Here is a 27983-nt window from a genome sequence, read left to right as displayed (position 1 = left end):
CAGAGCTGGCTGTTGCGATGAGTTGCTGAGGGCTGCCTTGGGAACGTCTTTTCTTAAAAGGATCCTCCATGGGTAATGCAGGCTTGCCTTTTGGAATGCAACCAGTGTGAAATCTGTCTTGAATCTCTGTGTATATCATGGCAGGTTTTTCCTTCTGGAGAAATAAGTACTGGAGCTAAACGTATGAGAAGGCCCTACTTTGTAGGTAATCTCTTTCGGGATGTACTTTCTTAGGCTGTCATTCCACTGAACTTCATCATTAGATGTTTGCGATCTGTTTACAGTGCTACTATAAATCAGGATTGCTTACCACCCCTAGGATATAATTTCTGTTCAGGTTCTTAGTGGTATTTTGGCAGTATTTATTCCATGTTTGTGTATTTATTGCTCACAGTTTTCTGTCCCCACTATCCCCGACCCCTCCCCCCCACCAGTTGGTCATTCGTGCTTCTGAGTTTTTATATTTCATTTAAAAAATTGACCTGGGCAGCCTTAAAGGAACTTTAAATGTGTGCGTGGTGATTGGCGAGTTTCAGCTTTGGCGCATTCAACAGAGAATGGCTCTCTTAGGAGCACAGCAGTTTTTCAGGTCTTGGTCTGTTTTCTTCAGAGACATTGATATTAATTAGCAACTCTAGAAAGTTCCTGGTGTTCCTTATCCAGCAGCTGGGAGGGAGAGGGACAGGCTGGAATGGTCATTAAGGGGAGTCCAGGTTCTTCTCTTACAAGATGAAGTGAGCTGTTTTAACTTGGACTTTATGCCCTCAGGTGCATTGACGTGAATGGGTGTACCTGTATACTGGTGTCCCCACTGCACATGATGAATTTTAGTGTAATATTTGTTGGCGCTGTAGGAGACACAAACTTATGTGGCATGAGGAAGTTAGCAATGACACCAAATGCTTACTTAATGCTATCTTTGAGTCTCAACTGCTGGCTCCCTCAAGCCTTCTGTTCTTTTTTTCATTTATGGGGAAATCAGTGTAGAAGCTCAAAGCAAGAAATCTGACCTAGTGACTTCGAAGTCAGTGCTGCTCATGACATATGGACACTAAAGTGTTGTGGACTCATCACCTCACAGAGCTAATCTTCCCTGCCCTAAGCCAGTCTCTGGGGAGAGCTTTCACCTGACCCTCTTATTGGAGGGGAGTGGCATCTTTGTGGGGACAGAACACACAGAAGAGTATGGGTGAGGAAAGACCAAGCCTCTAGGAGACAGGTCTAGTCCATTGCACAGATAAGTTCCAGGTCTGGTGCACTGACTGGGGTGGGAGAGCCTCCCCTTCCCTACATTCTCTTCAAGATCATTGTTTCAAAGCACGACAGCCAAGATGTACAGGAGAACAATCAAAGGTAGAAGGGAATACCTTATGTTTTGTTTTTCTTACTGTGAGGTAGATTCGTAATGGGTTAAACCACCTCATTTTAAAACTGAGACACCGAACCTTAAACACTGATCACCACAAATACAGTAAGACAGAAGGAGGGAGAGAGAGAACATGGGAGGGTGGAAACCCAAGAAAAATTCAGATAAGGAAGTACCATTTGTGGGAGCTGGTCACCTGCTGATAGCTTTAAACATTCCGTGTTCTTTCCTCCCTGTGGTGACTTGTCAGGCCCCAGCATTAGCCCAGTATGGGAACACCCTGAGCCAGGTCCTTCACGAAGTAGGTTGTTTTGAGCTAGGCTTGGGAGCAAAAAAAGGGCATAATGCGGAGGAGTGAAATTTGAGTTTGATGAGAGTTTAAAACTAAAGTTTGTTCGTTCACTGAGCAAACCATCAATTGCAAGTTAGCAACTTGCCAGGTTATATGTTCAGCTCTGGGAATGCAAACTTATCTGAGTGGGATTGCAAGAAGCTTCAAACTGAGGAGAGCGTGTTAGTTATGCTGCTGTTTCCTTTTCGTTTGGTAGAATATTTTCCTATTTTGTTAGGTGCAACCATGATATTTTTAAACTGTTTCTGAGGTGGAGTTGACATACAATAATCTGTACATGTTTAAAATGTGCAATATGATATGTTTCGACTTATGTATATACTGGTGAAACCATTACCACATTCAAGATGGTGAATGTATCCATCACCCCGAAAAGTTTCCTTATGCTCCTTTGTAGTTCCTCTCATCCCCAACGCCACCCATCCCTTCCCCAGGAAACCACCGATGTACCCTCTGTCACCGTAGATTAGTTTGTATTTTCTCAAATTTTACATAAGTTGAATTATATAGTACGCATTCTTTTATTGTCTGGCTTCTTTCACTCAGCATAATTATTTTAAGTTTATCTGTGTTTCATGTTACTAATAGTTCATTCCTTTTTATGCCAAGCAGCATCCTATTGTGGATATACCACAATTTGTTTATCCATTAAGATGTTGATGGACACTTGGTGATTTTGGTTTTAGACTATTCAAAATAAAGCTGTTGTGAACATTCATGTACAAGTGTTTTTGTAGACATGTGCTTCATTTCTCCGTGGTTAATACCTAAGAGGAAATTGTTGAATCATAAGGTAGATGTATGTTGACTTTTTAAAACACTGACAAACTCTTCCAAAGGAATTAATACAGTTTTACATGCCCACCAGTATTGTATGAAAGTCCAGTTCATCCACATTCTTTTGAATACTTGGCACGGTTAGTCTGTTTAATTTTAGCCATTCTAATAGTGAGTGGTAGTACCTCATCGGGGTTTTATTTTGCATTCACCTAACGACTAATTATGTTGAACATTTTTTTTATGTGCTTATTTGCTATCCATCCATCTTCTTTGGGTGAAATATTTGTTCAGATCTTTTGCCTATTTTTAAATGGGATTGCCTGTTTCTTATTATTTTCTATTTATTTTTTATTTGTATTATATTGTTTATTATTTCTATTTCTTTGAGTTTTAAGAGATTTTGTGTTCCTTTTTCGAATATGTTAATTGCCGGTATTTCTCCCAGTCTGTGCCTTGTCTTCCTATTTTCTTAATGGCATCTTTCAAAGACATTGAGTAGACATTTTTAATTTTGAAGAATCTGATTTATCAGGTTTGTTTTTTTTTGTTTAATGGACTGTGAGATGTACATTGAGTGTCATAGCTAAGAAATCTTTCCCTAGGTCAAGATCATAAAGATTTATTCCCGTGAGTTTTTTTAGGTTTATGGTTTTCAGTTTTAAATTTGTATCTATGATCGATTTCAAGTTAATCTTCGCATGTGATATGGATCAAAGTTCTTTTTCCCCCTTTATGTATAAATAACGGTTTCAGCACCATTTGTTGAAAACATAACGATACATATATATCCTCTATGTAAGGATTAGAGACTCATCTATGTGTGGTCAGAACAGTAGTTAACGCTGGAGGGAGGAGAGAGAGGCAAATGCTGAGCGCTGTGCAGGGAGCTTCAAGTATGCTGTTTCTTCTGCTTTCTTAATAGTGGGTCCACAGGTATTTATCTTATTTTTCTTTATACCTCTTTGTATGCTTTTAATATTTTGTAATGAATTAAAAAAGAATTATCAAAGAATGATGGGGAGAAATGACCGTTATTGTAAGTTTCTCGTACATGAAGTGTTATAAGATCACTTGACGTCTGTAATAGGTTTAAGATGTATACTGTAAACCTAAAGCAACCACAAAAATAACAAAGTTATACATAGCTAAAAAGACAAGAGATAAAAAGAAATTCTAAAATATAAAACAAGCAGAAAAAAGAGGAAAATGTAATGAAATACAGATAGAACAAATAGAAAATAGCAAAATGATAGGTTTAAACCCAAACACATAATTAACCACATTAAATATAAATATTCTAAACACTCAATAATTTAGTCAGATTACGTTTTTCAAAAATCAAGACCTAAATGTTGCCTACAAAAACACCAAACTTTTTCTATAAAAACAAAAGTAAGCTAAAAGTAAAAGGATGGAAAAAATATAAACCATGGTAATACCAGTCCTGAGAAAGCTGGAGTGACGATATTACTGTCAGACACGATAGATTTAAGATAAGTGACTATTGCCAGAGATGAAGAATGTCATTTTAGAATAATAAAGTGGTCAATTTATCAAGTGGAAATAACCATCCTAAATGTTTCTACACATAACAGAGCTTCAAAGTACCTGAAGCAAAAATGGACAGAACTGAAGAGAGAAATAGAAAACCCATAGCATAGGCGGAAACTTTAACACTACTGTCACAGTAATCTATTGAGCAAGCAGACAAAAAGCCAGTAAGAATATAGGCTACGGGAACAAAACTATCCATCAACTTGACCTACTTGACATGTAGGGAATATTCCACCAACAACGGCAGAATGTACATTCAGCTCCAATGCCCATTGACAGATCAGATTCTGACCTGTTTTGATGTCTTCGTCTGAAATAATATCTCTGTCAGTTCTGTTTAGTTTTTGATAATTTTTTTCTCTAAACTAGGGACATATTTTCCTGCTTATTTGCATGCTTGGTAATATTTTTTAATTGAATTCCAGACACTTAATTTTACCTTGTTGCATGCTGACATTTTTGGATTTCTTCAAATATTTGTCAAGTTTGTTCTGGGACACAGTTAAGTTACTTGATCCTTTTGGGTTTTGCTTTTAAGATTAGTTAGGTGGCATCAGAGAAGCGTTTAGTGGAGGGCTCATTATTCCCCATGACTAAGACAAGATCCTTCTGAGAACTGTACCCAATGTCCCATGAATTATGAGATTTTCTAATCTAGCTGATGAGAATAACCCTATATGAGCACTAAAAACTGTTCAAATTCCTTTATGTGCTTCTTTCCTTGGCCTCAGGTACTTTAATGCACGGATTAGTACTCTGCTGAATACTCAAAGGGGACTTGCTATAGATCTCTAAGTTCTTTCTCTGGGCAGCTCCGTCATATTTGGTCCTGTGAACTCTATCTACCTTGCTCTCTCAGGTCTTCCAACTCAGGGCATCTGATGATTCCCTAGCTCTGCCTAGGGTCCTCTTCCCTTTGTTATGGCCTGGAAATCTTGGAACAGTAAGCTGGGGTGTTGTGTGTTTTAAGCAGAAGGGGAAATTTGATGCCTGTTCCTCATTCTTGGCCAGAAACAGAAGTCTTGCAATCATTCATATTTAAAATGTATTGGCAATGTATAAGGATTCACTAAAAATGACCAAACTTACCTTTGAGAATATACCTTAAATAATTCTAATAGAGAAAAAGATATTATGCACATAAAAATATTCTGTACAGCATTGTTTGTAATGGAGAATAGAAGAAATATATGTTTAAGGGGAGTGGTTAAAGTTAAGGCATATCTATGCAGTAAAGTATTAAGAGGTTACTTTAAATGTCAATTGCAAAGATTTTTTGACATTTAAAATGTTTAATATTTAAAATTAAATTTATTAATGATATATTAAAATATTTCATGGTATATCACCTTTCCAACGTCATAAAACATTCATATGGATAAAGACTCAAAGAGAATACACAAAATGACACAACATTTTAGGGAGATTGAATTGAGTATTTTCCCTCTACTTTAAAGAATGTATTCATCATTGTATTAGAATCTATATGGAATTAACTTGATAATTATTCTTTTAAGATTTATTATAAAATATTAAAAGCATACAAAGAGGTATAAAAAAATAAGAAAAATACCTGTGGACAAACAACCTTAAGAAATGAAAATGAGCAGCCCCCCTGCAGAGCACTCAGAATTTGCATCTTTCTCCTCCCTCCAAAGGTAACGAGTATCTTGACTACCTGTATATTAATTATCTCCAGTCCTTATACAGTACTGTGTATATGTTTGCAAACCTTTTATAACTGTATTTTTCTGTGACTTGATAAGGATAAAGAGTTAATCTTGTGTATTTATTTTTGTGGCAGTATATAGATACACAGTTTCATGAGCTATCTCTTGTTGATGGACATTTAAGTTGCCTCAGTTTTTCACTGTTACGTAGATGTTATAAAAATTCTTGTACATGTCTCCATGTGCATGTGTGAGAGGCTAGAGCATATTGGTATGAGGGAAGTTACAGGCCTGTGAGGTCGATAATTATGTTTTATGGAGCTAAGCTTTATAACCTTTCTTGTTTTACCTGTTCTCTGGAAGAAGGGTTATAGCTCCAGATATATATTAGAAGCATTTTAATGTGATTCTTAGTAAAAACAAAAGCATGACAAATTGCGTTGTTAACCACATTAACTGAAATTTAAATGACAATCTGGAACCTTCATGGTTAATCCATATAGCTATGCCTTAGTTATCTAGAATTGGGGGAGTATTTTAGAATATCAGTATGTATTTTGGCACCATCTGTAAGTGATTTCTTATGCATAAAGCCACTGTATAATGAGACTCTTGGGATTTTGCCGTCGGGCCCACATTACCCTAAATTACCTCAGCTGCATCCCTGTTGAACTGCAGTGCTGCTTTGGTCTGTTCAGATTCACATTCAAACCCTTGTGCTCTGCTCAGCTTTCAGTCCTGCCTCCTCTGGCAACCTCTCCTGGTGCCACCAGTGTTTTCACAGGACAGGAAGAATCACCTGGCCCCAGCCACTTTGCTCATCTTCACCCATTGTAAAGTACTGTCTTCGAGTCTTCTCTGACCTTCTCCTTGGACCGCAGTCAGTCATCACTTTCTAATTTTCCTTGATGATTTCTTAGAGTTGGAAACTTCTGGGACTTGTTCAGCTTTTCAGGGCAGGATGATGTAAAAAAGCCAGAAGAGTTCAAAGCCCTCCCCCTTTGATCGCTTCGCTATTGCAAGACCACCTACCTACCAGCTGATGACCCAGTGGCATTGTTTGTCTTCCCAGGATCCGTCCCTATGCTGCTGCTGCTGCTTTTGGCTCAGCAGAGAGAAAGGAAGAAGGAAGCTCAGAAGGAAGCTTTTAAAATAGGACTCACTGACTTTACCCTTTCCTCCTTTCTAATAAGCTGCAACTTACATGTGATTATTGTTTACTAATTACATGGCATTCAGCGGCAGCTCCTTCCAGTACCTCCATCTACTCTGTACCCCTGCCTACACTTCATTTTAGCACCTTGCTCAAATTTTAAACAGAGCTGTGATCTTCCCTCCTCGTGTAAGTTCGGTGGTCCCTGAGGATGTGTCTATTTCTGTTATCATCACTGTCTTAATCTGAGCTCCTTTGTCTCCAGTTAGTTGCTTCTACTATAGGCCTCTTCTATCCTTTCAGAGTGCACCCTCACCCTGCAAAAAGAAAAAAAAAAAAAGTCAAGGATAGCTCTTCATGGGGGTGATGAGGGCCACAGCAATGGCCAGGTATCACTTCTGTATATATTAGTAGATATATATCCAGCTTTGTGTGTCTTGAAGGTCCTATGACTTGGGGTACAGAAGTGAATATTTTAGAATAAGAAAATGAATCACAACAAATTAGAGATTAAAAAAGACTGGCAGATACCATGAATAGCTCAAAACTCAGAAAAAAATTTATATTTTTATTGGTCAACATACTAATATGCCTCTATAATACAGTTTTTTTGTGCCTTTTTTTGTCTGTATGCTTTCTATACTCAGTATTACAATGACTTTGTAGCATTTTGTTCAGAGATAGGAGGAAGGTAACTCAGTCTTCTGGTGTGACCAATTAGAATTTGCTTTATATTATAGATAGTTTAGAGCAGGGATTAGGAGACTTTACCTGTAAAGGATCAGATAAATATTTTAGGCCTTGGGAACCATAAGGCCTCTGTAGAAACTAATCAACTCTGCCTTTATAGGCAAAAGCAGCCCTAGGCAATACGCAAATGAATAGGTGTGGCTGTGTCCCAAAAAACTTTATTTATAAAAACAGGCAGTGGACCAGATTTGGCCAATGGGCTATAATTTGTTAGACCATAATTTGCCAACAACCCATGCTTTAGACTGTTTTTTTTTTTTTTTTTTTAATCTTCATAGCTCATTCATGGTCATCTCTTGGAAATGTCCAGAACATTTTTCATATGAGAGAAAACCTCTCTTAGTTTTCTTTTATACGGGAGCTATAGGAATTGGAAGAGTGTGCTGTTCTTTCCACACACAAGCTTCTTGCCCTTTGCATCTGAAGCATGGTTTTCCTCCTGCTCACATACTTGCTTCACACTTAGGACATGTTCATATTGCAGTGTGACTTCTGGGCCTCCCCTGAGGTGACACAATTGATGAGTTAGTTGCTGCATTGGGTAGCAAGAGTGTTCTAGGGAATCATTCTTTCATCAAGACAACCAGCAAAAACCTAGTGTATGCCAATGAGATGGTGAACCATGCAAATACATCCCACTAAACTTCACTTCCTTTACCTGCATCCCCTAAATGTCAGTGATCATCCGACCACCTGCCATGCGAGAAAGTGTGATCGAGGGAAACAGCATGCAAAGGGACCATGGTCTTTAGTGAATGCTGTTCAAGTATATTCCTTTTGTGAATTGCATGAAAATATAGGCCCATGACAACATGTTCCTAGGGCCCCTCCCAAGGTCTGGGAAAGGGACCTTTGGTAGTGAGGGGCTCTAAAGTGTAAGCTTCGTTAGCACCTCTGTCCCAGGGGATCTACCCTTGAACCTTACCTTTCTTTGTGGAATGGAAGCATGTATTCACTGAAGAAGAAAGTTTCAGCGAGCTGGGGAGTGGTGCACTTTTCAAAGGCCTCTTCCTGCTAGGGCCCCTGAAATCATACCCAAAAGTGGGCAACTTCTTCACCTGCTTATTATTTCAAGTTGGTGGGATGTCACCTCAGTGTGTCACGTCAGTGTGTCCTTGGGCACCCAGAGTGAGCGTGCCTCATCTTGGCTAGATGAATTAGCCTGCTGCAGCTACCCTCTATCCCTTGGTATTTCAGGCCAGGCTTTGCATCTAACCCCCTGGAGTCTATTCTCTGTAAGCTTACCTTGAAGCTAGAGTTCACCCTCAGAGATGGATGCAGGGCCCTAGCGGGAGTGTGAGGGTGTTGATATAGAGTATCCATTGATGGAAATCATGAGGGTAACTGTGTACTTTTTAATTGTTCTATTATTTCGTTTGGTAAGGCATTACCAGTAGTTACTTGAGCTTGCAAGAGACAAATGTCTTGTCATCTCTCAACTTGATTCTCATTGCAGTCCTGTAGAAACATTGCCATCTCTTTTTTTCAAAGGTCAAATCAGTTGTCAAAATTGCTTGTTTGATAAGAGGCAATGCCACCTGGTCTCAAACCCAGGTTCTTTGGCTTCAGAGCCTATGCTTGAGGCCTCCTGCTCTTTCCTCCTTCAGGCTGCTGTGGAGCAAGGAGTCCAGGCATTCTTTGTCGTTGACAGCTGTGGGACTCTATCCATTTGGACAAGGCGGGTCCTGCCAAATGGACCTAGCAGAGTGCCTGGCGCTTAACAAATGCTCGTGACTGCTTAGGAAAAGCTAAGCGAATTTGGGCCAAATGGAGGGTAACACCCCTCACAGCCTGCATGATATACTGAAAAGACTAGAGGGAGGCCAGCAGCAAAGTCATACATTAGTCTCTAATTAAAACTTCTTTTCATAGGCTTCTTTTTTATTATTATTGTGAAGAACAGCTGGTTTTTATTTATTTTCGCTTTAAGGAAAAATTTTCATTAAAAGGTATAAAGTAATGCCTGTCAACCTTTTATTCATTATCATCCCCTTAGGGAGCCTTTTAATACATTTTTTTTTTTATTAACCACCCCCGTGAAATTTTAATGCCACAAGCATACTGTTTATCTGTAAGTCATTGTGTCCCTATAGAGGACCATAAACCATTGTAATATCTAAGGTAGTTTTGCCCCCAAGAACCAATTTCCCCAGTGAGAATGCATGGTCTAAAGTATTTATTCAGTTTCAGTAGCTGATGACATGTGAAATGCTCACATGTTTATAGAACTGAAAACAAAGTGCTCATCACTGACAGCTTGTCATGACTATTAGCGTGGCAACAATTCAGATCTAATTGAACATATGATTACAGCTGCCAGGGAATAGCTATTAAATAAATGGGAGTCTATTGTGCTGGCCAAGGAGACAGGATGGGTGATGGTGAAGTCCATGGCCACATAGCCTTATGGCCTTGGTGAGCTCACAAGGGCTGGGCTAGTCTTATCTATTTGTACACAGGAAACTGTTAGGGACCCCTAGAACTGTTAGAGACCACACCCAGGTCAGGAGGCCAGGCCATCTGACATTGAAGACATTGTCTTGGCTGCTTTTAGGATTTTCTGCTATGGAGATTAGGCCATTGGTTTTTAGCCAGATAGTGTTTTGATATTTTATTTTTTCTTATTTTATTGTGGTAAAATATAACATAAAATTTGCCGTTCTAACCATTTTTAGTTATACAGTTTAGTGGCCTGAATTACCTTCACAATGTTGTACTACTATCACCACTATGTACTTCCAAAACTTTATCTTCTCAAACAGAAACTCTTTACCTGTTAAGCAGTAACTCCCCATTTCCTCCCTCCTCCCTTTTTTTGTCTCTATGAACTTGCCTATTCTAGATATTTCAAATCACTGCAATCATCCAATAGTTGTCTTTTTGTGACTGGCTTATTCACTTAGCATAATGCTTTTTTCAAGGTTCATCCATGTTGTAGCATATATCTGATATGATTTTAAAATGTATCTATGTGTTAAATGTATCCATATATGTTCATGTATCATACATATTAATGTATCTATATATATTTCACTTTGTTGGAATACAAATAATAGAGTGAACGTGCACAATCAAGAGAGATTTGATTATTTTTCTCTTTTTTAATGGAAGTTTTATTATTTTTCTTCAACTTCTTGAACATCACTGATTTAGAGCCGATAGGTATGAATGAGTATGAATGAGTCACGCTAGGAAGGTTTCCAATTCTTTGCCTGTTATGCATATGTTGGTTTTGTTCTAGGTTGAAAACAATATCATAAATGCGTTTATAAAGCTTGTAATAGTTCTAAAGAATTTAGGTTTAACTAAACCACAGGCAAATGACTACTATACTGGCTCCATATTTTAAAAAAGTCCTTGAAATCCCATTGTGGAGATCCACAATAAAGTAATAAAATCCTCTGTAAAGAAACAGATTGTTTTATTTAAAAACACTCTTTACTTGTATGATGTTACAATTTTAAAACCTGAAAATTTGAAACTGTCCATCAAACATGATAAGGCCCAGGAGCCAATTTGGAATAGGGTTGGGGGAAGCGGGCTGGGCTGGTAGGAAGCAGCATCACCTACCTTGTCCCAATCCACAGTCTTCTGTCCCACTGGAAAGCATGGAACTTGGTTTTCCTGTGTTTGCTTGTGTTTGGTTTTGGTGAGAAGCAGGCGCTGTAGTGAGCTGGGAGAAGGCTCTAACCCAGCAGAACTCTTAGGTGATAGTTTGGTTTAGCATGAACCAGTGGTTCATATCCCTGGCTGTACAGGAGAATCACCTGCGGAACTTTGACAAACATGATGCCAGCTCTAAACTCAGGACCAATTAAATCAGGTGCTGAAGGTAGGGCCAAAGGTGGGGAACTGTGGCATAAATAAGGCTTCTCAGGCACCAGTTTTCCTCTGCAGCCTGGCTTGAAAACCCTGAGCAGGGTCATTGCCTGGGATGCTGGCCACCAACGTAATCGCAGGACACAAGTTCTTTTCAGGAGGCTGCAGAGGGACATCCTAGAGAGGGCCCGTACCCTGCAGGGGCTAGCAGTGAGTCGCATCTAGATGCAGATTTACTCACTAATAGTTGGTAAAATTTTTGTAACTAGGAAATTTGCTAAGTTGGATTTTTTTTTAGGAAGTTAAATTGTAAAGGCGTTGGAATCCTTGAGCACAACACAGGATTAATATATTGGGATATAACTATAAAGTGAGTACCTTAAATGTTGCTCAAAAGTGTATTTCTGTTTTTTATGGAGTCACATCTAGGATGCCAGGTATAAACAGCTATTAGAAGTGCTCCCCCTAGTGCCAGACATTTCATATTACATCCCCACAAATGGCTTTGGAGTAGTAAGTAATGTTAATGGAAATGTAGAATTTTGGAGCTGGGGGCTGAACTGTCCTGAAAGAAAAAATCAGGAGAACCTTTGATACACCTTTTCTCTTCTACTGTCCTGGAAGCTCATCTGTCTTCTTGCAGCTAAGTGTTCCCAGCCCTTTAAGTTATGGCTCTATTGTCCTCTTTCATGAAACCTTCTAATTACCCAGGCTCATATCATGCCTTCTATGAATTGGGGTGCTTATGAGCTCCAGCCCACTCTGCTTGGGTTTAATTGCTCTGTCAAGCTTCATGCCTCTTGCCTCTGTCACCCCAGAGTACAGGTGAGCCATTCAGGGGGTGGAGGATGCCCCATGTGTATGCCTCTTGAGTGTCCCTTCCCTAATAGTTGTAAATGGTTGATAAGCCATGGAAGGAGCTTCTCTCAGGGTTACTGTCAAGTGAACCCTTGTCATTGACTCATGATGCCACCCAAGATCCCTGTGGGAAGAACAGGGTTAGACTGAGCACATGAGATGAGCAGGATGGTCTGGTCACTGCTGAGCCTGTGGGTCAGTTTCTCATTCATTTCATCTCTGGCTCTGAGACGCCTTGGGAAGTCTGTGGGCTTCCACTGGTATTTCATTGGATATAAATCCTAAAAGGTCATTATAGAACAGATAATTAAAACGACTTTTCCTTTTTGTGGAGAAATTAGGAGTCCGCCAAATATTTTTTAGAAGCTATTAAACCTTTCTTCATTCCTTTGGTTTCTCCTTATCTAAAAAGAAAAATGGGGAAATGTGGAGTGGAAGAGACCGAGAGAGGCTGGGGAGTGTAGGCCACAACAGCCTCAGCTGTAATGAGACTGTTCCTGCATGGGTGGTGGGTGAGGGCCTACTTTTCACCTTTAGTATGGGAATCTGGGATTTAAACTTTGCTGCTGGTGGGGAGGTGAAGGAACACTCCAGATATAAATGTATGGCATTAGATGGCAGAAGAGGATGCAGAGAGTTTGGCGCATCATGTCCTGGTGGGAAGGTTGAACCATACCACTGGTTTAGGGGTCCTGGTAGAGGGCTCTCTGTCCTCTGAGAGTTACTGATTAAACTTGCAAGTGTTAAGAGAAGACCTTAGGCCTGATTTCTTTAAAAATTTATCTTGGGGACTTTTTTTTTTTTAGAAAGCAAGAAACCTGGGGTGGAGCGGCATTAGTAATTTTTCTAAGAATGCTTCTGAAAACTTGCATTGCAAATACTGCTAAATATCAGCAGAGGACTCAAACTTTGACACCTTGTTGGAGCTTTTTGTGCTGATTAAATTCTTGTCTCCAGTCTAGAATTGGCAGCTTCTTCTTCTTAATTTTCATGCAGTAATCAGTGCTGAAAGAATATTTCTTTGACAGCTGCCCTTGGGGAAAACTGGGCCTGGGCTTGTTATTTAGGGCAGACAGTTAAGTGGAAGAGAGAATAATAATAATGCAGACTCCAAGGTCTCCACTTAGTTCCAAGAATGTCAACATTATCAACCTCTTTTCAATATTTACTGCGGCTCTGGTGAAAATGGAAATTGGGAGCCAGCAAATAAATCCATTTTAGAGTTAAGAAGAGTAAGTTTTAATGGTCTGATTAAAATAATATGAAACCCCATCTTTAAGATGGGTTAGCCCTTCCCAGAAGATAAGATTTTAGTGGTAGTAATGGTGTTCCTTCTCTGGAGGTGATGTTGACTTAAGAACTCTCAGTGACAGTCAGAGCCTTCACAATGTTCTGGTTTAAAAAAGCCGTGTCAGTCAGTTGCAGGCTTTTCATAAGCCTCCAGAAAGAATGATTCCAATCCGACAACACAGCAACATCCATCTCCACTCCCAATGCACCAGTCACAGGTCTCCCTTTCCCTTCCCCCAAACTCTCTGGTGAGCACTAATAACTTTGTAGCAGAATATTGCCTTCGTAATGAGGCAATTCGTCTTTAATTTTTTAGCCAACCATTCTATTTTTTCTGTACTCTGGGTCGAAATAGGAATTATTTGCAGTCAGATTTTCAAGAGGTAAAATATCTGATCTTATGGAATGGCTGTAGAATAGATTTTCTTTCCTACTCCTTTTGTGAAAAGAAAATCAGGTCAAGAGTGGGAAAGCATAATGAATAATTCTAGAGACCTAATGCACCAGCATGATGACTGTGGTTCATAACAGTGTATTGAATTCCTGAAACATGCAAAGAGAGTTCAGGTTCTCTCATCACACACACAAAAATGGTAACCATGTGAGGAGATGATATGTTAGTTAGCTCGATTATAGTGATTGTTTCACTGTGTATATATATATCAAATCATCATGTTGTATGCCTTAAAATATATAGTTTTTATTTTGAAAACTATATTTTCGAAAGTTTAGGGAAAAAAAAAGAATGAAAAAGAGTACACAATGTAAACAACGAATCTGGGTAAAATGTATATGGGCAAAAAAAAAAAAAAAGAGTTCCTTATACTATTCTGGCAGTTTTTGTGTAATTTTGAAATTGCATCAAAATTAAAGTTACCCCAAAACACAAAAAAATAAAAAATAAAAAAGGTTGGAAGGTGCTATAGAAAGGCAAATTGAAATACTCAGACTTCAGTGGGAGGGACCTTTTGTTTTGTAGTAGAACTGTAGGATCAAATATGCAAGTGGATACTTAGTTTACAAACCAAAGCCTTGTCTAATACATAGAAAGGGCTGGTTTATAGTTAACCATTTATTTTACTATATGGTTTATAGTAAAATGTGATATACCTATAGTTATAACAGTGCTGTTTAAAAATAAAACAACTGACATGAAAAATCCTTAGGCCTAAAACTGTATAACTCCCTTAAGAATGTAGTACGGCTTTTGATTCTCTGAGCGTTGGTAGAATACACGTGACCTGTGATCTCGCTGTAATACCGAGTGAGAAGAGGTGGGTAAGGGGTTCATTAAAAGACCACACAGGGCAGCAGTGTTTAAGAGCTCTTTGTTTAGAAAGTCAGACGACTCTGCCAGGAAGGAATTAATTACCTTTCAGCTTCTTGCATGGCATTTTTGGCATCCTAGGACAAAGGAAAGGACATGAACAAGCAGGCAAAAAAGTGATTTGGAGTTGATTTCTTGTACATCTACAATGTGTAAGAAACTCTTTTCTAAAAAATTAAGTCTAGCTCTGGTTTGTAGAATAAATATATATTTTATATATAAGGACTTCTTTTAAATGCAAGGTGTATGTAACTAATTAACAATCGATAGGTTTAGAATCGAAGCCCTTAGTTTGTATGGTAGCACAAGGTTTCAGAGACACGGGAACCCAGATGGTGCGGGCAAGAAGGTGACAGGAGGGTTGGCAGGGCATGTGAGGAGCCCTGGGTCTTATCCTGAGGCAGGAAGGAAGCCAGAAGGTTTTCCAGCTTCAGCTGACATTTCTAATGCTTTGGAAAATCCAGTGGTAACAACATCTATCATGGATTAGAAAAAGAGTGGCAGTCAAGTCAAGGTTGGGAGATCACCTGGGATCAGCAGTTGCTATAATCCAGGAGAGATAATGGAAGCTGGACCTGAGGCAGTGATGGTGGCAGAGCAGGATAAATAATGGACCAGCTCTCTGGTTGAAGGATTAAGAAGGGGAGCCACGGGAAACCTAAAAGTATCGGGGAGATAGTGGAGGAGCCATTCAGGAAAGTGACCTGCAGAGTTTTTGTGAAGCCGGGGCTCTTCACAAACTGTACATGCTTGAGTCTGACCCTAAACAGCATAGCAAAGATTTTGAGAACTGGCTAACAAGGTAGATCGCTGCCCGAGTCCCATAACAGCCACTGGGTACACATGCAGGACCGATCCAAATGGCACAGCAAGGGCTTTGCAAACTGAACTGGCATTCGGACCATAGCCCATAAAAGCCAGGTCATAGCATGATATAGCTTTAACTAAACCAGGTTAATTGCCTGCTTAAACAAAAATGTCAACATTTTCTGTAATATTTAAATAAAACCCAAAGTCTTATAATTTTTAAACTGTCCAGGATATAAGTTAAAATTACTTGATATACAATAAAGTAGGAAAATCTGAACTTTAATGGGAAAAGACAAATCACAATGCCAATGTGACACAGATTTAAAATTTTCAAATACTTTAAAGCAGCTAGTATAAAAATGCTTCAGGAAATAAGGGTGACACTATTTGAAATAAATGGAAAAACAGTTTCAGCAAAGAAAGATATAGAAAATATAAATAAGAACCAAATGGAAAATTTAGAACTGAAAAATATATTAACCAAAATAAAAAGTTCATTAGATGGGCTAAGTAACAGATTGGAAATGATAATCCTAAATTCAGATGCATCAGTAATTATATTAAATATAACTGGCCTAATCACAACAATTAAAGGACAGAGATAATCAGAATGAATAAACAAAGCAAGACCCAACTAAATGCTGCCTATAAGAAACCCACTTAATGTAATAGGTAGTTTAAAAGCAAAAGGATACAGAAATAATGATACAAACACTAATCAAAAGAAGGCTATCTTAACATTAGAGAAAGTAGACTTCAGAATAGAGAAAATTGCAAACGATAAAGAAGAACATTATAATGTAATTATGTTTTCTGACCATAATGGAATCAAACTATATAAATCAATAATAGAAGGATAACAGGAATATCTCCAAACACTTGAAAATTAAATAACATACTTCTAAATTACATGTTGAAGAGAAATTCTTAATGGAAATGAGAAAATATTTCGAACTAAATGAAAATGAAAATACAAAATATCAATATTTGCAGATGCAGTTGAAGTAATGCCTAGAGGGAAATTTATAACATTACATGCTCATATTAAAATATATATATATATAAACACCCATTTAAACTAGAATAAAAAGAAAAAAAGAAACCCCAAAATTAGAAAGGAGATAATAAAGATAAGAGTAGAAATTAATGAAATTAAAAACAGGAAAACAAGAAAGAAAAATCAGTGAAACAAAAATAAAAATAAATTAAAAATAAGCAATAACAAAGAAAAAAAGACACTAATTGCCAACATCTGGAATGAAGAAAGAATATCATGACAGACTCCAAAGAAATTAAATGAGTAATAAGAGAATACTATGAACAATTTTAAGTACATAAAATTGATACATTAGATGAAATGGACCAATTCCTTAAAAACCACAAACTACCAAAACTCAACCAAAATGAAATAGATAACCTAACTAGCCCTATTACTATAAATATTATTAACTATGACTGTTAAAGAAATTTAATTTGCAGTTAATCTTCAGAAAAAGGAGTCTCTAGGATCAGATGGTTTTCTGGCAAATTCTACCAAACATTTGAAAAACAAATGAAGCTAATTTTATACAATCTCTTCCAGAAAATGGAAGAGAAAATACTTCCCAACTCATTTTATAAGGCCAGCATTACTATGATATTAAACAAGACAAAGATAGGATGCTACAGCCCAATTTCTATCATGAACCAAGATGCAAAAATCCTCTGCAAAATATTAGCAACTCCAGCAGTATATGAAAAGAATGATGCATGATGGCTAAGAGGGAATGCAACGCTGGTTCAATATTTGAAATTAATTCTGTGTACTCCACTACATGAACAGTGTGAAGAAGAAAAACACATACTATCAGTTGAAGTAGAAAAAGCATTTGACAAAAGTCAGCATCCATTTACAATAAAAAACCTCTTAGCAAACTAGAAATTGGGGGTGGGGAGGGGGGAATTCCATCACCTTGATAAAAGGCAATGTACAAAAACCCACAGCAAACATCATAATTGATGGTGAAAACCTAAATGCTTTCCCCTCTAATATTGAGAACAAGGCAAAGGTGTCCATTCTCACCACTCCTGTTGAAAATCTTAACCAGTGCAATAAAGGAGGAAAAGGAGGTGGGGTAGCTATAGAAGGGGAAGGAAGAAACAGAATTGTTCTTTGTCACAGACAGCATTATTGTCTATGTAGAAAATACTGGGAAGTCTACAAAAACAAAACCTAAACTCCTAGGATCAAGACAATTAACAAAGTTATAGAATACAAAGTCAACACACGAAAATCAATTTTATTTCTATATGCTAGTAGTAAACAGTTGGGATGGAAAATTTAAAAAAATATTTCCAACAGCTTGAAAAAATGTGAGATACTTTTAAATTTAGCAAAAAATCATATGCAAGATCTATAGCAAAAAATGATAAAACACTGATGAAAACAATCAGAGAAGATCTAAATTAATAGACATAATGGGTTCATGTATTAGAAGATTCAACATAGTAAAAATGTCAGTTCTCCCAAAATTTATCTATAGATTTAATGTATTTCTCGTAATATTTCCAGAGAGAGTTTTTGTAGATTTTGGCAAGCTGCTTCTAAAATTTATATGAAAAGCCAAAAAAGACAAGAATAGCCAAAACAATTTTGAAAAGGAAGTATGACATTTTAGGAATCATACTACCTGATTTTAAGACTTACTGTGAACCTATGGTAATCGAGATAGTGTGGGATTGGCAAAGGGATAGACAGATCAATGGAACAGAACAGAGAACCTAGAAATAGATCCACACAAGCATAGCCAGTTGATTTTTGGCAAATTTGCAAACCCAACTAAATAAAGGATAGTCCTGTCAACAGATAGTGTTAGATCAGTTGGACATATACATAAAAAAAAGAACTTCTGTCTAAACCTCACACTTAATACAAAAATTTATCTCAAAATGGATCATATATCTAAATATAAAAAGTAAACCTGTAAAAATTTTAGAGAAAACATAGGAAAAAATCTTTGTACTTTGGGTTAGGCAGAGGGCTCACTTTCCCACTGTGTGTTTTTGAGATTCTTGCAGTGTGTGCTTCTGTTCAGTAGATAATTGAAGTTTGACTGCAGTGAGGTAGTTTACAATGCTAACATTTATAGAGCACTTACTCTGAGTCAGGCATTGTTCTACCTCAATCCCCACAGCACCCCAGGAAAAATAGGTACTACTGTATTACTTTCTTAGTTTTGAGAGGAGGAAAATGAAGCACGGAAAAAATTAACCAAGATGCCTAGAGTAAACTCCATGAGCTGCAGAACAACAAACGCCCTGGGCAGTCTCTTTTTAGACCTGTGCTGTTACCAATCACTCTATTCTGACTTACTCATCTTCATTATGCAAATCACTAATATTCGTGGCTCCTATGCAAATCACTAATATTCGTAGCTCCTATGTCCTAGGCCACCTACTTTTCTTTCTGTGTGAATTTTATTCACAGACCCGCATTTCCTAAATAGGTTGATGTTTTTTTGCTGCTGAATCATAGCGCACTATTAACTCACTTGAATCTATTTAGCGCCATCTTGTGTCTGTAGTAGGTTTTACAGGAAGCGGTACTTTAGCATTAGGGTTTAGGAGACAAAAGATCTAGTGGGAAAGCTTTTGATTGCCGAAGTATCGTGACAAATCAGTGTGTTCAGAATATTGAATTCCACTAGATATGAACCTCTTCCAAGGTTATCAGTTAATTGAATCTTGTTGGACAACAGATCCTAGAAAATCAACAGAAATTCACTTTGACTTTTAAAAGTCACTTTGCCTTCCCGTTTGTAGTGGTGTCCTGGCATCCTGGGCCTTCTGCAGTCCCAGAGGCCTTGAGCATTTAGGGTGTAGACCTTCCTTCCCGGCTTTTTAGCCTTGGGGTCAGGGTGCTCCAAAGGGTTGCATTTCCCAAAGGCTGAAGAGTCTAGATTGTTTCTCCCCTGTGCCTTTAGGCTGATTTAGAAGATGCTAAAATCTGCCTCTGGTTCTCCTCTTCATCAGTGGAACTCAATAGGAAAATTTGCCAGTTTGTTTTGGGAGAGAGAGGAGAAAAGAGAGAGGAGAAGGGGAAATGGGACAGAACGTGCTGAATTCTCAGAGCTCTTCCCTGAAGAGGGGACTGCATCTTTCTGAAGGAGGAAGGGATACACTGAGAGAGATGGGCCATTAAAAATTCTAAAAACCAAGAAAAGCACCTAATACTTTACTTTATACAGGCTTACTTCGTTCCTTTTTGTATATTTGCTTACTTTTCTATTACAGAATTAATAAATGCTCATAATAAAAAAACTGAAAAAAATAGAAAAAAATAGAGAAAAATACATCCAAAGAACATATACCTAATCATAATGCTTACTATATCATGGGATTTCCTTTCCCGCTCTGCATGAAGATTTTAGTGATTTATTAAATTATGTGATGTTTATAGTTTTCTACTGTTTAATTATTATATCAGAAACATTTTACAGTTTAGGACATAGCTTTGGTAAATTTTTGTGTGTGCTGTTCTAAAACTATGATAGGTATTTAGGTTTTAGTTGATATTTTGATATTAAAGATGGCACTTCAGTGAGTATCTTTGCTTCATCTTTTTTTTTTTTTTCTTTAACTTAGAGTTATTTCTTTAGGATAGAGTCCTGGGATTACCATGACTAGGGGAGAGCCTGGAGAGGACTTTGAGTCTCTGAGCACAGACACGGAGGAGCCCACCCACTCTGGCTGGAGGTGGACCCCACTTGGTGGGGATGGGGTTCTGGGCACATTCCCTCACTTTTCAGAGTGTCAGTTTTTTCCTCTGTCAGGCGGGGATGATAGTACCCACTACACAGTAGGGCTGTTGTATTAGTAACACGTATGAGTAACACGTATGAAGTCCTCCCTCAGAGCTTGGCACACGTAGGCACTAACTACATAGTAACTATTTTAAATACAATTATAGCACTAAATAGCCTTATTACAGGATTTGTACCAATTTGCCCTGCCATGTAGGAAGTTACTTGTTTAACCTTTGCAGCAACTGATAATCTAATCATTTCTTTTTAAAATACCTCGATGATTTAAGTGGAAATTTCACCTCTTTATTGTTTTAATTTGCATTTTTGTTATAGTGAGAATGAACAACTTTTTGTGTTATCGTAAACCAGCACGTTGTCTCTCTTACGAAATGCTTTTGGCTTTTTCTATTGGTATTTAGTATTTTCTTATCCATTTGTATGAATCATTTATGCAGTACATCATTTAAACCTGTAACATATATACTGTCGTATGTCCTTTTGTCTAGTATTATCTTTTTATATCAAACTTTGTCTATTATATACATATTTTTCGTTCAGATGAAAAAGCGGTTGTAATCGTGATCTTCATTTAAATTCTGTAACTGAATATTTTATTGAGTCTATAGTATGTCTTGCAAATAAAGACAGTATTTTTTATTCATTTCCAACCATCCTACCTCTTTTTATTTTTCATGTCTTATTAAATTTGCTGAAACTCTAGAGCAGGGTTAAATAATCATGGGATTAGTGTGCAGCATTTAAAAATGATTCCTGATTTTATAGAAATAGCTCCAGTGTTTCCCCATTAAATCTAGTATGAATCTGTTATTTCCAAAAATATTCTATTTATTGTATCCAGAATAATTAATTATTATGTCACAATAGTCATTCTAATTATTGTGTCAATTAATTTAAACTTTTTTTTTGAGTTTCCACATATTTAGGAACATAATTTTTCTCAGAATTATTATGTGGTTTGGTTACTTGCTCTTTTGTATAATAGGATAAGAAAAGTTTTCTAACATCACACATATATTTGTATTCCTGGAGAATTAGTGTATACTCACTGTTTTGTGTTTCTTTTCAACCGACATCATTTTATATATACTGTTTCCTACAACCTGTGTATGAACGTGTGTGTGTGTGATACATAAAAGAAAGAATGTAAGAAAAATACATCAATATATTAAGAATGACTGTCTTAAATTTTGAAATTATAAATTATTTTCACTTTATTCCTCTGTATTTTTCAGTATTCTAAAATGAGATATCCTACTGTTACCAGAAAAAAAGTGTTGCCTAAAAATGTCAATGACACGCCAAGTTATTATGAGTGAAATAAGATTTAGGAGATCTATTTAGAGGATGTAGCTTTTGTCCATTATCTAGAATCCAAACTGTTTTGATACTAGCAGCTGAAAAAAATAGTTAATATATTTTTTAAGGTAATAACGTGGCTTGTGTTTTCTTTTTGAATAATGAAAATATGTGGTGACTATATTTTTCTTAACTAAGAATTTAAGACTTCATGTTTGACGAATGATATTTTTAATGATTTCTGACATTTTAAAATCTAAAAATCTTTAAAAGGAATAGCAAATAATATTTAAATATATGTGTATCCCTCATCTAAAAGATTTAACTGGTATTAGCCCAGGACTGTTCCGTAGCATCTGGGATCTGCAGGGCTACAGGCAGGGGCACTAGACAGGTTGCTTTTGGAAATTTCATCTGTCCTCTTGGCCCCAGCAATAGTCAAGACACCACGACCCAGACACCATCTCGTGGATATCTTTGCTCTGTCTGGGACTACACACAGATATAGAAACATGAAAACATGCACTTATACATCAAGGCACAGAGAAACAGCAATCATTGGATTTGGTGCCTTAATTGCATCTTCCAGACACCAGGAATAGCCCTTTTTCCTTCTGCTGTGGTCAATACTTTCTCTCTGAAATGAGATTTCGCTAATTTCAGAGCCCAGGAATTCTCTTCAGATTTGGTTCTTAACATACTGTGTACTTAAAGTATGAAAATCTTAACTGACATTAAGACCATTGAAAATTATATTTACATTCAAAACCATAATGTCTCCTTGTTTCTTTTTCTCTTCATTTCTATAGCTTTGGGCCAGATTATGTTGTATGTGGATGGGATGAATGGAGTAATAAACCACAATGAAACCATTCAGTGGCTGTACACTCTCATTGGGTCAAAGGTAAGAGGAGGTTCTGGTTGAACATTTTATTCGGTCTGCATATCATACACCTGTCTTTCTGTTAGCCTGTCTGAGATGGTTTTGCAGAAAGAAATGCTGTTCAGCTTGGTTCCAGCCCCATCACAGTGCAAATGAGGACTCTTATAGATTTTAAAATACACTCAAATTGGAAAGAGTTTATGGCTCTTGAATGCATTTTATGTTTTCTTCTTTTAAGCTTTAATCAAATGCTTTTGGCACCTCTGGCTTTTCATGTTTAATTTAAAAATTATACCATAGATATGTATCAGTCTTACTTGCCATATTTCATAGTTACATATGATTAGTTCCTGAAGTATTTGTACGTTGTAGATATGTAAATGCATATTCCCTATATATAGGTGAAAGACTTTGAGACTGCCTTTCAGCTCTACCATCCATTATAAAAGTAACCAACTTTTATTAAAGATTTATCAGGCAACAGGTATCATTCTAGATTGCCTTACAAGCATTACCTCCTTTAATCTACTTGAGACCACTGAGAGGTAAACAATGTTATTCCCATTTTGTAGTTGAGGAAATAATGCTTAGTTATGAGACTCTATCTAATTTCTCCCACGGATACTGCCATATCAGCATGCCTTGACTGTGAGGCCCCCTCACACGGTGCAAGTGCCATGCCAAGGAGGCAGATCCGTCCCAGAATTGAGGTGTCACGGAAGTCAGGCAAGGCTCTGGCACGGTGCTCTCTGAGTTCTTGGGTGGGGCCATGCGGGACCTAGTTAGAGAGGGATTTTGGAAGAAGTAGGAAGAAGTGATCCTGTCCTGAGCAGGTGCAAATTAAACCCAAGCTGGAATGTGGTCAGCTTTTGGGGTGAGGGTGGGGTGGGGCACCGCAGAGGAGATCAAAGTGACTGAGGTGGACAACAGGGTCAGGCAGAGGAGGGTTTAGAGGGCCTGGGTGAGGCGTTTGAACCTGACTTAAGCACATCACAGAATCAACATAGCTTTCTGGAGGGCCCTGCAGAGCATGTGGTTCCCCATCCCGACATTCACTGCCACCTCACTTTGGCAGGCAGCGTCGTGCTCTCAGTGGTCAGTCATCTTTTGGCCTTGCCTTGCATTTTCTACTTCCCAAGAACTCTGCTGTACTACAGGAACTCTTGGCCCTGATTTGTCTTTGTGTCAAGAACAGATCTAGTTTGAGGCTGTACCTTCCTTTCAGACTTCTAGAGTCCTAGCGATTATGCCTTTGGGTGGGTGGGAGGTCCTTTTCTTTTGAAGGCACTGGTGTGCAGTACCCATTGGGTTACAGGTCCTTCGTTGACCCTTATATTTTTTTCTCAATGCTCCTTTTCCTAGTATTATTGATGACAGATTTCCTGCCTACCCCCCACCCCCATTTCCATAATAGAAACAGCCATGGTTTCTCTCAGGAAATGGAAAACCTTTTCTCCTTCTTATTTTTATTTAGCTTTGTTTTCTATGGAAAATGGAAATTACTCTATTTACAAACTGCTGTAGGTGACCTTAGAAGCTGAGGAATGCTGGACCCACTAGGCCGATTCAGCCAGGCTGACAGATTTATATCTCATATCCTGTTTCAATGTTTTATATCTTTTCCTTCCTTCTGCTGGGAGCCCTCTCCAACCTTCACGTTCATGTGGAGCTGCTCCTCCCCAAGGCATTCTGGATGGTATTGAGGACCCTCAAAGCTAAGGAGATGGGGGAAGATTTTGCAATAAAAATGGTACATGTCACGGCTGAATAAAGAAATCTTTTCTCTGGCTCCTATTTTCAACACTGGGTCAGTCATTATGAGAACATAAAAGCAGAGCCAAGTATCAGCCTAAGCCTCGGAGTTTAGGATGTTATTAAAAAGGAGACCAGGGTGATGCCCACATTTGACATTGTGATGTCAGATGAAGGAAGGCCTCCCATGGCCCTGCAAGATGTGCTGAGTTCCAGGTTAGTGGCCAAAAGTCAACAGCCAGCAGCATCCACCAAGTTTGTTTTCAGTGTAGTTCTAATGAAATCACCTCTTATTTACGAAACCAATACAGTCTCTGTCCTCTGACCATCCCCGCTCACCCCATGTCTGGATAGTGAGGACTCTGCAAGAAGAATGGATGATGCACCAACCTAAAACTCTTGGGTTTTGAGAAAGAAGCCTCAGTTCCTTCCTTAAATATACAAAAACTGCATGATATGGCCACAAGTGGTTTTCCCACTTAACTTCAAATGAAATTAAGAAGTCAGAAAAGCCAGGGGTCCTAGGGCTTTCTTTTGACCAAGAGTCAGATTTCCAGAACCTAAAAGGTTTACCTTGAGATCCTGTGGTTTTTGCCTTAAAAAGGCACAGAGTTGATAATGAAATCCTGGGTTAGAAAAACCTTGTCATTCTGTGTTAATTCTTCATTTTTCCTTCCATGAAAGGCAACAAGATTTGATTTTGTAGCCTGCCAGAGGGTCATTATGCAATGCATATTTGCAGATATTTGAGACTCAGAGCCAGAGGAGAAAATGATACATTTGCAGCCAAATAATTACTTTTTAAAAGAAAGAAAAAAGTGTTTTCAATTAAGTGTTTTATTCTATTTACAAAAGTCCATCTTTAAACTCCCTAGTCGAGGTAAGAAGCAGATACCCATCCCATGACTTCTCACATGGTATGGATTTATTTTTCTCTTCATACATCTGGAAGTCTAATTAATTGGGGTAAGATGATTCAGCTTATACAGCATAGTCTTTTGTCACCCTAACAGAATGTTCCTGTCTCTCTGTATCTGTATGAATCCCCTTCTGGCCCATGGGAGTGGTCCCCAGGGCCCCCCAACTCCTTGTGGGTTTCCCAGAGATGCTTCCTGATGTGGTCATAGAATTCACCCTCTCTGTGTTGCTATCTGCTTAGCTCTCCCTGCTCCCTCTGGTTTTCTGTCAGCCCCATGGAATCTAATTTTTTCAGCTGTACCCCAGGTTACCGATTGCAGATCTCTAGATATCCTTTGTCCTTGATTGGGGTCAAGCGTGCTTCCCTACTCCCCCTAGCCCAGCTACTAAACCTGAGCTGAGGGGAGCCCTGGCCACAGCCACCTTTTTCACACACATTCTCTTACTCATGATAGAGAACCATGCTCATATGCACGCATATGGCAGACGTGCTGCCAAGGCCTTTCTCTTTCTCTTCTTTCTCTTCTTTCACACACACACACACACACACACACACACACACTAGAGACACTGCCAAAAGTTTCTTGTTGGGACAGTAAGATGATGACAATGATGAGAAGTAACCTGTGGTATGTAGAATGGAGTGATGGAAAGAGAAATTTACAGGGATGGGAAACTAGGGGCTAGTGCATCCCCTAGTGATGAGACCTAGTCGAGTTGCAGTGGAAATAGAGAATAATGAAAATATGAAGACATTTTAAGGAATTGCTCCTCAGGATTGGGTTTCTGGATGTGGGTAAATAAAAACAAGAATCAAACTTAAAGTCACAGTTTTGAATCTGGGCAGCTAGGAATATAGCATTGCTTCTGGCAGGAGGAAAGAAGTTGGAAATTGGGGTTTGTTGGCAGGAAAGCTTTGATATGCTGGTTTTGAGATGAGGGCAATGTCCCCAAGGAGAGCTAAGCAGGTGTCTCCAACGTGCCAGGTGCTCCAGGAAATACTGGCTGGTGGAGAAGGAGAGGAGATTCAGGGAGCCCTTTGGTTTCAGAGTCATTGGCATGTCACTGCTGTGCGAGCTATTCAGATGTGGATGAGATCTGAAATGCTTTTTGAGTCGCATAATGTAAAATCACAGAATCATGGTCTTGAAGAAGTGGCAAAGGCTTGTCGAAGATATTCCTGACACTCACCAGCCGCATTCCTGATATGTCTAGCAGCTGTTGGTGGACACTGGAGTCAGTGTGAAGCCTTTCTTACTGAGACCCGCATCTACCTCTCTGCCTAACCAGATGCTATGTGCTGCTTTCTGGAGCAACACACAGTCACTTCCCTGTGGGAGCCTGTCAAGTATCTAAAGGCTGTTATGTCATCCTGTCCATGCTATACATGATGGTTTCCACAGATAGTCCTTGAGGACGTAATATGCAGTTCCTCATCACACAGCTTACTAACTTTCTGTCCATCCTGTACAAAGACTAGTAATATGGTGGCCTCCTGGGATACATCCTTCTTCAACAGCTCCCACCTCCGATTCATTAGGCTTTTCAGCAGCAGCTCTGGGTGCTGGCTCAAATAAAACTGATAATCCACTAAACCTCTCAGGTTTTTTTCACACGTTCATGTTTGCCAGTTCCTTCCAGTCTATACCTAAAGGCAGGGCTTTGAATTTTTTCCCATTGATTTCAGGCCAGAGTTCCAACCTCAACATAATTATGAATTTTGCTTTGGCTCTTCATCATGTTAGTTGTTAATCTTGGTTTGATTTAACATAAATTTAATAAGCAGAGCTTCTGTGTCATTGACCAAAGTGTTGATATAGGTAAGGGATACATAAAGCAATGCAGCAGGCAGGGTGACACTGATCAGTCTAGGCATGTTAGGATCATTTTGGCATATCCAGCCTCATTTCTTCATTGAGTTGACAAAGGCTTCCTGAGGTCAGGGTATGCTACTCGGGTGGTAAGTGCAGAGCTTTAGGGTCAAACACATCTATGCGATATTTTAGGTGGATTATCTTTTCATCTTTAAAATGGAGATAATACTCTATAAAATGGGGATAATAATAGTGAAGAGTCTATAAAACACTGAGCATTGTACCAGCATTTAAGTGCCCAGTGTTGTGTGCTAACAACTCTTTTCCCACAAGTCCGCCAGTTGAGTTCTCATAAAAAGAAGCTGCGTTCAGCTTGCCAAGACCTATTCATCTGGAAACTGCTGATGCCGGGTGTTTTCCTCTCTTTTCTAAGTGCTCATGAGATGTTCATCTCCAAATCCTCTGGAGCATATTGCCAGGGATAAAGAGTGGGTTTAGTAAAGTATGGGATATAATTGTGGGACTTCACCTTCAATCCTTTTCTGAAGATTGGGATCATTAACTTTTTGTAGACTTTTGGCAACTCCCTGTTGTCTTAAGGTTTACTCATTTTAACTTTGCATTGTTAGAGGTGCCTACATTGTAAATTCTCTGAGCATCAAATACTATGCTCAGTTCTTCTTAGTAGTATTATAAAGGATTCTTTTAATTGACAAATACAAATGTAAAAAACGAAATACAGTTTGTCTTGATATGCATGATTTTCTGAACTCCTGTTCTCACTTT

The 27983-nt window shown here is 38.4% G+C and overlaps 1 protein-coding gene across 21 annotated transcripts in view; it reads left to right on the top strand.

Moving 5' to 3' along the window:
* The window catches only part of FHOD3 (formin homology 2 domain containing 3), a 422036-nt gene that overhangs the window by 218884 nt on the left and 175169 nt on the right, over positions 1 to 27983 (top strand). For all 21 annotated transcript variants that reach the window (XM_039842750.1, XM_039842871.1, XM_039842880.1 and 18 more), the window contains exon 6: positions 22640 to 22734. In XM_039842750.1, the coding sequence (XP_039698684.1) occupies positions 22640 to 22734 (95 nt within the window). The remainder of the gene's footprint in view (positions 1 to 22639; positions 22735 to 27983) is intronic.

The sequence above is a fragment of the Pteropus medius genome, unplaced genomic scaffold (assembly GCF_902729225.1).
Source record: "Pteropus medius unplaced genomic scaffold, Ma_sr-lr_union100, whole genome shotgun sequence".
In the NCBI taxonomy this organism is placed as follows: Eukaryota; Metazoa; Chordata; class Mammalia; order Chiroptera; family Pteropodidae; genus Pteropus; species Pteropus medius.
This window is presented reverse-complemented; position numbering and strand designations above follow the sequence as displayed.